The sequence below is a fragment of the Helianthus annuus genome, chromosome 1, assembly GCF_002127325.2.
Source record: "Helianthus annuus cultivar XRQ/B chromosome 1, HanXRQr2.0-SUNRISE, whole genome shotgun sequence".
NCBI lineage: Eukaryota > Viridiplantae > Streptophyta > Magnoliopsida > Asterales > Asteraceae > Helianthus > Helianthus annuus.
The window spans coordinates 4432725-4441807 of NC_035433.2; the positions used below are offsets into that span (position 1 = coordinate 4432725).

The window sequence follows — 9083 nt, forward strand, 5'->3', positions numbered from 1 at the left end:
CATCACCTCCTTCTTCCTTCACATCAGACTCTGAGTGATTATCCCCAGAAACAGAGCCTTCTTCATCAGAACTTCCAGAATAACCAGAAATGTCATCACTTCCAGAGGACTCTTCTTTATGAACATCCTCGATGATCTTTGCATAACAAGCTGTTCCACTTCTCTGATCATCTTCACCAAACTGCACTGACCAGTCACATCCCTCATCAGCTTGAACAGCCAAAGCCCGATTGGGATTTGAAGTTCCAGGCTGGCCCTGATTGTTATTAACTGCCACCATCCTCCTTTCACGGTTTTCTTGTTGGGCATTCACATTTGTAGTACTCGTCTGGTTTCTGAAAGGGTTGTGATTCCCTTGTTTTGTTGGTCGAGTGCACTCACGTTTGAAGTGCCCTTTATTACCACAATTAAAGCATGTAACAGCGTTGATATCAAACCCATACTTCGTATCTTTCTTTCCTTCCAACGAAGTTCTACCAGTACGAGCCATGAAGTCTTTGGCCCTTCTAACTGCATTTGCAAAAGCCCACTTAATATCCATCAACTCCATTTCTTCCTTGTCGATCTGTTGATAATCTTCATTGGTCATGTTGATGTTTCCAAGCTGACCTGCTACCAAACCACAGTAAGCACTGACCATTGTATTAATAATTTCCATGTGCTCCTTAGCAACTTCAATGCTGAGGTGTGAAAGGTTTGAATTATCGACTCGGATTGTGTTAGGGTTTTGAGGTTGAGGATTGCTTGTATAGTGAGCCTGCTGTTGTTGTTGTGGAGGTTGGACTTGTGGCTGTGTTGGGACAGGAATGTATGATCTCGGATCAAAAGCCGGAGCAGCAGTTGATTGAGGAAACGGAAGAGAACTTGTGTTGGACACAAATGCAGTTTGCAGTTTAGGTTGCTGTTGCTGAGCTACAGCGGATCTTGCCAAAGCATCGAAGCCTGGAAGGTACATCTCTGTATTCTGAGGAGCGGGAGCTCGCTTTGCTTTCCTGATTTCTTCATCATTTTTATGTTCCAGCTTCTGAATGAACTCATAGATGATAACCGTGTCTAGAGTTCCAGTGTGCTTCAACAGTTCATTAAAAGAACTCCATTTTGGAGGTAAGGCGTCAGCAAACCTATTTACCATGTCTTGTTGAGTAGAGACAACCCCATAAGCACACATTTCACTAATCAGATGGTAGAAACGTGTTGTCATATCATTTAGAGTTTCGTTTTCCAAAAATTGAAACGATTCAAACTCTTTCTTCAACAAATCATGACGAGACTTTCGAGTAGCTGCATTGCCTTCTCCTCTAGCAACTAAGGCATCCCATAATGTTTTCGTGGTCTTGCAGTAGGAGAACTGATGATAGATATCTTTGTTGAGTGCTTGTGTAAGTGTAGCAAAGGCCTTTTTCTCCAATTCATAAGCCTTCTTGTCATTTTCGAGCATGTTAGCATAACCTTCTGAAGTGGACGCAGCAACCTCCAGATTAGCAATGAATGCATTGATGAAACACGTCCAAAGATCGGTGCTTTGCCCTTGAACATACGTGTGAAAGCGGTTTTTCCATGATGGAAAGTCGTTCATATGATTCAACTTTGGTGGACGATTGTTGCTGCCCGTTTTGCTTTCACTTATCAGAAGATTTTGAATGCTTTGACTTTGATTGGATACCAATGCCCATTGACTTGGACTGATTGATGGCGGTGGAAACATACTTTTTGCCCAAGCTGCAGCAGAGGTTAGCTCTTGACTGGATTGTGAGTCAATACTCCAGTCCCAAGGACTTGTACAACTCATTTTGATGAAATACTAATAGAAAACCTACACAAACACAAACTGTTAAATTCAAACAGACAAGAATTGAAAGATACTGACTTGTTCGAAAGATCAAGACTTGTTCGAAGGATCAACAGTGTTCGAAATATCACTGTTGAGTTTCGAACAAAGACTTCGAAAGATTGACCACACGAAGGATCCTTATCTTTCGAAAGATGATTTCGAAAGATTCTCCTTATCTTTCGAACACAGATCTCAAAAGATTCACAATGAAAGATCCTTATCTTTCGAACACAGATCTCGAAAGATTCACCAACACGAAGGATCCTTATCTTTCGAAGAGTAACAGTAGCTCGAACGATGTATCCTTCGAAAAGATTCCTTGGCTCGAAAGATAGAACACAGGCTTCGAAAGATGTTCGAAGGATGGGTATCTGTCGAACCTCCTTGATCGAAAGATGATCTTTCGACTTCGAAGGATGTCTTTCGATGAGCTCTGACACACTGACACGAAGTTGACGGGTAGGTGAAAAAGGTGATGGGTTGGTGAAGCAACTTTCGGCAGAAGGGATGTCCTGACACAACTTTTCTACCAACTTTGAAAATATTACCCAAAATGGACAACCCTATCCAGAAACCGGTCACCGGAATTATGACCGGAATTTGGCCGGAAATCACCAAAAGCCTTAAAAACAAGTTTTTTTAAGTTACCCAACCCAAACTTGAACACTCCCGAAAGGTTTAGAACACGTTTTTCAGTTTAAAGATGCAGGAAAACCATCAAAAACGGGTGCTAAACCAAGTGTCCAAACACACCAAGAACTTGAACAAACCCGGTTTTAAACAAGGTAAAGAGCCACGGCTCTGATACCACTTGTAGGTCCCTCTCGGAGGATGACGAACCTAAACCTTGTTATACAAACCCACTAGCGAGTGCGGAATCCAAGCTAGCAAGCAAACCGAGATGAAACAAGTATAAACACAAACACACAAAGGTTCACCGATTAACACCACTAGTATTAATACGAATGAAGGTTCCGGTTACAAGCACAATGTTTACCAATCAGTTTTGCAAACTCTCAAGGTGTGTGTGTGTTTCGGACAGAATGCTCTCAACTTTCTATCTCTCTATGTGTGCATCTGTCTTTCTTGTCTCACACACTGCATGGGTATATATATACCCAGCCTAGCATGTCTGGTCCGAAGGATCCGATAGATGGTCGAAGGATCATCTATCGATCACAAAGCCATCGAAGGATCTTCAAGTACTTCGAAGGATTGCATATCCTTCGAAGTCAACAGTAACCTTCGTAGCATATCTTTCGATGAGATCGAAGGATCTACATTATCCTTCGATCACTCATCCTTCGAGACAGACAACTTACAATCAATATCTGACTGTTTGGCCAAGTCAAACCAGGAGGACGGTTGACTTGGTCAACTTACAGGACTGACACGGACATCGTTTACATGGTGACTAAATACAGACAAAGTACAGACACAAGTGCACCAACAGAGATACATTCCCCTGCTCGTGGAGTGACGTTGATGCGTTTCCTTCTTTTTCTGTCATGCCTCCTTTCTTTCTCGACTTGCTTTTCTTACCTATCTTTCTTGTGATCGGATGATCCTTTTCTTGACCGTGTAGATCAAATTTCTTACTTAGTACTTGCGTCTGGCCAACTTGCTAACCAGGTTCTTGCGTTTCTGACCGACTTGCTAATCAGATTTTTATGTACCCTGACCCACTTGCTAATCAGGTTCTGACCGACTTGCTGATCAGATTCTTGTTAACTTGCTGTTGTGAATTTGATCAATAACTATCCAACCAACTTGCTAATTGGACTTAATTTGATCGACCCGCTGTACTTGTTCACTACAAGAACAGGGCACCTTTAGCGGCGACGGTTGTCGCCGGTATTGACCCCTTTTGTCGCCGCTATTGACTATTAGCGGCGACATGTCGCCGGTAAAGCGTCGCCGGTATTGCTGGGCCGCTATTGACCGGTTGTCGCCGGTAATAATTGCTGTCGCCGGTATTGATGCTGCACTTTTAGCGACGACAGATGTCGTCGCTAACAGTGTCGCCGGTGTTGACTTTCGTCGGTAAAGGGAGAAGAGCAATAGCGGCGACACGTGTCGCCGCTAAAAGTCTGTTTTTTTTTTAATACAGCAGCTGTATATACAGTTGCCCACCCAGTTTTACGGCCGAAAAAACAAAACCTGCCTATTTTTAAACAACGCAAGCATACGCAATGAACATAATCAACATATACTAAAGGTAATATAATTAAAAACTACGTTTAATTAAGTTGTACATTATATCCTACAACGTTTAATTAAATCCAAAGCATACATTAAAAACAAGTCACTCATCGTCATCGTTATCGTTGGGTTCATCGTCGGATTCATTATCGAATAAGTTGTCAGAATCGTAGTCTTTTGACTTTCCTTTTCCTTTTCCTTGTGAAGCAAGATAGTTGTTAAGTTGGTTCAAAAATGACGGGGTTTGGAACAAGCTGTTAACAAAATCCAATAATAATAGATAGCAAAACGTATATTAGCATATTAATTAACGCTACCGACATATATTTAACAAGGAAACATGCATTCGTTTGTCATTTTTTAAATTGCGCAGTTTACCTCGGAGAAGGGTTCTTGCGTCCGAGCTTGCGAAGACGACATGTTAGATGACGAGTGCGAGGACGTGTTGGAAGAAGGTTTAGGCCCCATCCCGCGGTACCATCCTCGCCGCTCACCCAACGCTTCCTGATACGGGGCAATTGGCGGACCCTTACCGCTCCATTCACTAGTGGCATGTTGTATGTTCCGCTCTATTTTACGAAGATGATTAAATATATGTGTGTGTGTATATATATATATATATATTTGTTATAGAAAATAATACTTAAAAGAAATACTTACGTAATTTTGTTCAGCAACCGGATCAACCCAATTCCCTTGATTGTCCGTGTGGGTTTTAGCATACGTAGGTACCCAATCCATATCCTGTTTAACATTAAACTTAGATTAGACATTAAATAAACAAAAGCTTACACACACGCACACATACATAAAACATTACATTTTTATAGGCGGTGCTACCGTACGAAGATGTCCCCCCACGGTATGGGAATTGTTGTTTCTCGCGTACTAGTGTGTTGGCCTTGCTTCTTTTAATATATTTTTCTTCCCGGAAACCTTCGATGGTTCTCAACCAGTTATCATAGGGCATATCCTTGGGATGGAATGCCCTTGCACTCTCAAGATCATTGTAACCTCCCTTGCTCTTAAATAATTTTTTAGCATCGTACTTGCGGTCAGAGTACCGCTTCATAAGCACAGCCCTAATGCCACCCGTCAAGTTTTTGGCCTCTATATCACGTTCCACTTCATCAAAATTGAAATTTTCCTACAAATTAAATAAAAAAGTTAAAATATCATATATAAATTAGATTTGCATGTGCTTAAATATTTAATAAAATTTTATGCATATAAGTTATTTACCCGTAAGTGGTTCATGAGGGCATCCTTGTAATGTTGTTCAATGTTATCCCATCCAATTTTATCGAAGGGGATGGACCGCCACATATACAGGCCGGCCTCCCGTGAAAACATATCCCTTGTTTTACCAACAGGGGTATACGTCACCTGCCTGTCAAACGTAAGCGATACAGGCCCCCCCGCTTTTACCAGACGCCTTAGTTTCTGGTTTTTTGCTTTCCCCCTAACCCTTTTCGGGGGAACCGCTGCAATTAAGACAAAAATAATTAGTAACAACATTTATAATATATAAAATATAAGGACTACAAAATAATTTAGTAAAAGACTTACCGTCTGTCTCGTGTATGCCACGAAATCCACCAGGAATCGGTGGATCACCAGCGCGGTCACCCCCATGTCCCCAGGGGGGCCACATCAGCTATCAGATACGCGAATATCAACAGTATCGAAAACATAATCCCTATAAAGTTACAAATGTTACAGCATGTGTATCTAATACAAATTAAGGGAAAGTACAACAAGTGTAACTCAAATTCAAATAAATATTTCAAACAAGTGTTTATCAATTACAAAACAATAAAAATTACAATAACTTTTCTTTTAGTCAGACTCCACATAATCGGGATCATCCTCATCATAATCAGCCTCGACCTCATCAGAATCAGTCTCGACTTCAAACACTTCATCGACGGTGGCCGTTGGGGGATCAACTTCAATTGAAGGCTCACCCGCAGTAACATGAGAAGATCCAATTTGAAAGTATTGGGTCAAGTCAATGACAAGTGGACAGTCAGATGAAGAGTTGTTGTCAACAACGTCACTATCTTCTAAGCGTTTGCCAACATTTTGAACCTTATTGACGCGGTCATCACTTAATGGCCGATCCCAAATTCTTCGATGATTAACATTTTCGACTACCCACCTATGTTTATTTTTTTGGTTTCGAGATGTTTCTTGGATGAAGAACACTTGTTTGGCTTGCGAAGCAAATATGAGTTGATCGTCTTTGTCCCATTCATGTTCAGTGCTTATACTGGTGATATTATTGTCATGGTTTACACCCCTTTGAGTATCAAACCACTTGCACCGAAATAGGACAGTGGAATAATCATTTGTATAACGCAACTCAATAATTTCTTCTAATTGGCCATAAAATTTCACACCGTTCTCTCCAACCACTTCCACCCCAGAGTTTTGCGTTGCGCATTTTGCATCAGGTTCAAGTGTCTTAAACCTAACACCGTTGACTATGCAAGCAGTGTAAGCAGTCATTTTCGCACAAATTGAAAGAGCATACAACTCCGGGTGGAATTCTGGAGAATTTTGTGTTTTCATCGAATGGACCTAACAAATATATAGTAATAATGTTTGTTATATATGTATTACCTAGCAAGTATAGAGTAATAAGTGTTATATATGTATTATACCTTATGGAGAAACCATCCCGGAAATTTGGTTTTAAGATCATCATGGGGATGTGTATGTTTGAATTCACTACATTGATGACAAATATAAGAAAGGAACGAAAAATACCAATTAACAGATTATGAAATGTTAAAGATAGAAGCACTCACTTCATGTACTCCCTAACTTCTGCGCAGTTTTCGAGGACAAACCATTCCATCTTGCTTTTTTCGATGAATGATAGATATTTCTCCTTTCTTGCGCCAACATAACGACATTTGGACTCAAACACCCATAACTTTCTTTTTTCAACAACGACATCATCGTTTCTATCTGGGCGATTGAACTTAGTCTGAACATCTTTAAGGTACATTGAACAAAATGTTAGAGCTTCTTCAAACACATAACATTCAGCTATACAACCTTCAGGCCTTGCCGGGTTTTTAACATAGTTCTTTAGTTTTTTCATGTACCTTTCAAATGGATACATCCATCTAAAAGCTACTGGACCACCCGCAATCGCTTCATCAGGTAAATGCACAAGTAAATGAACCATAATGTCAAAAAACGCAGGTGGATAGATCATCTCTAACTTGCATAAGATGGTAACAATGTCATCCTTTGCTTTCTTCATATCATCCACCGATAGTGTTCTAGAGCAAAGTTGCTTAAAGAACATACAAAGGTCTACTATTGGTGTAGATGTATCTTTAGTCAAAAGCCCTCTAACCCCAATCGGTATCAAACGTTGCATGAGGATATGACAGTCATGAGATTTCAACCCGGTAATGTTAGCATTGTTATCTGTCACCCTCTTACTGATATTAGATCCAAACCCATCTGGTAATTTAACATTTTTTTATAAACTGACAAAAAAGTTTTCGATCATCGGACTTGAATGAGTACTTTGGGTGGGGACTTAAGAACTTGCCACCCAATTGTTTCAGCCATTGTGACGGCCGAATGTTTAGTTTTTCCAAGTCGGACCGCGCATTTGGCGTGTCTTTGCTCTTATCGTTCATCAGAAGAGTACCGAGCAAGCTGTCGCACACATTTTTCTCTATATACATTACATCTAAGTTATGTTTCAGCTGCAGAGAAGACCAATACTCAAGGTCAAAAAATATGCTTCTTTTGGACCAGTTCAACTCGAAATCTGACCGGGTTATCCTCCTACCTCCAAAATCTGGATGCTTGCCTGGTAGACGATTAATTAAACGACCTAGTTGAGCTTCTATGTCAGCTGGGCTAAACTGTCTCGGAGGGTCTCGTGTCTCGGGTCTCCCGTTAAAGTCGAGACTTGTTCTCCAAGGATGGTTGGCATCTAAGAACCGGCGATGACCAACATAAGCACATTTACCAGTTACACGTATTGAAGGAGTGTCTTGGTTACAAGTTGGGCATGCCATGTAGCCTTGTCCGCTCCAACCTGATAGGCTACTACGGGCTGGAAAGTCATTTATGGTCCATAACAATGCCGCCTTCATTGTGAAGTATGTGTTTGTTGCTGCGTCTTTAGTACGTACACCTGTCTGCCACAATTGCTTAAGCTCATCCACTAACGGTCTAAGGAAAACGTCCATGTCTTTCCCCGGTGATTTAGGGCCAGGAATCAACAAGGTCAACATGAATGTGGACTCTCGCATGCATAGCCAGGGAGGCAGATTATATGTGGTGAGTATAACCGGCCACGTGCTATGAGTCGAGGATCCACTACCGTTGTTAAAGGGATTAAAACCGTCAGCTGCAAACCCTAAGCGAACATTTCGTGGCTCCATCGCGAAGTTTGGGTACTTTTTATCAAAGTCTTGCCATGCAGATCCATCAACTGGATGACGCATAGTCCCATCTTCCCGATCGTCCGGTACTATGCCATATCATATCTTTCGCTGTGTGCCTTGAACAATACAAACGTCGTAGTCTAGGCGTCAAAGGAAAGTATCGCAACACCTTACGAGCCACCTTCGTGCCTTTTGTGTCTTTATCGACCCATCGACTCTCATTACAAACGGGACAATTTTGCAAGGACTCGTTTTCTTTCCAAAAGAGAGCACAATCATTTGTGCACACATCTATCATCTCATATGCCAAACCAATCTTCTTAAATGTCTTCTTAGCTACATAATACGAAGGGGGAATCTTGTTGCCTTCTGGCATTGACTCTCGCAACAACGAGAGGAGTCGATCTACTCCTTCATTTTGAAAATGGTACGTATCCTTTATATTCAAAAGCTTTGCTAAAAAGTCGATAGAAGAAAACTTAGTACAACCAGGATATAATTCTGTTTCAGCTTCCTTTATCAGGTCTTCAAAATCATCAACAACACCGCTACTATCTCCATTCGAGTTCTCTTGGTTAAGGTATGTATCTTCTTCCATACGCTCCCCCCTAATGTCTTCAATAACG

The 9083-nt window shown here is 41.1% G+C and overlaps 2 protein-coding genes across 2 annotated transcripts; both read right to left on the minus strand.

Moving 5' to 3' along the window:
• Positions 1 to 4393: 4393 nt before the first annotated feature.
• LOC110927213 lies at positions 4394 to 5687 on the minus strand. The gene is made up of 5 exons (XM_022171106.1): positions 5603 to 5687; positions 5276 to 5517; positions 4854 to 5180; positions 4694 to 4777; positions 4394 to 4600 (listed from the first exon to the last, which is right to left on the minus strand). Exons 1-5 carry the CDS (start codon positions 5685 to 5687, stop codon positions 4394 to 4396), a joined length of 945 nt encoding a protein of 314 aa, XP_022026798.1.
• Positions 5688 to 5872: 185 nt separating this feature from the next.
• On the minus strand, positions 5873 to 8454 carry LOC110920918. The gene is made up of 4 exons (XM_022167788.2): positions 7608 to 8454; positions 6847 to 7516; positions 6700 to 6766; positions 5873 to 6616 (listed from the first exon to the last, which is right to left on the minus strand). The coding sequence occupies exons 1-4, from the start codon at positions 8452 to 8454 to the stop codon at positions 5873 to 5875; spliced, it is 2328 nt and encodes a 775-aa protein (XP_022023480.2).
• Between the last annotated feature and the right edge of the window lie 629 nt (positions 8455 to 9083).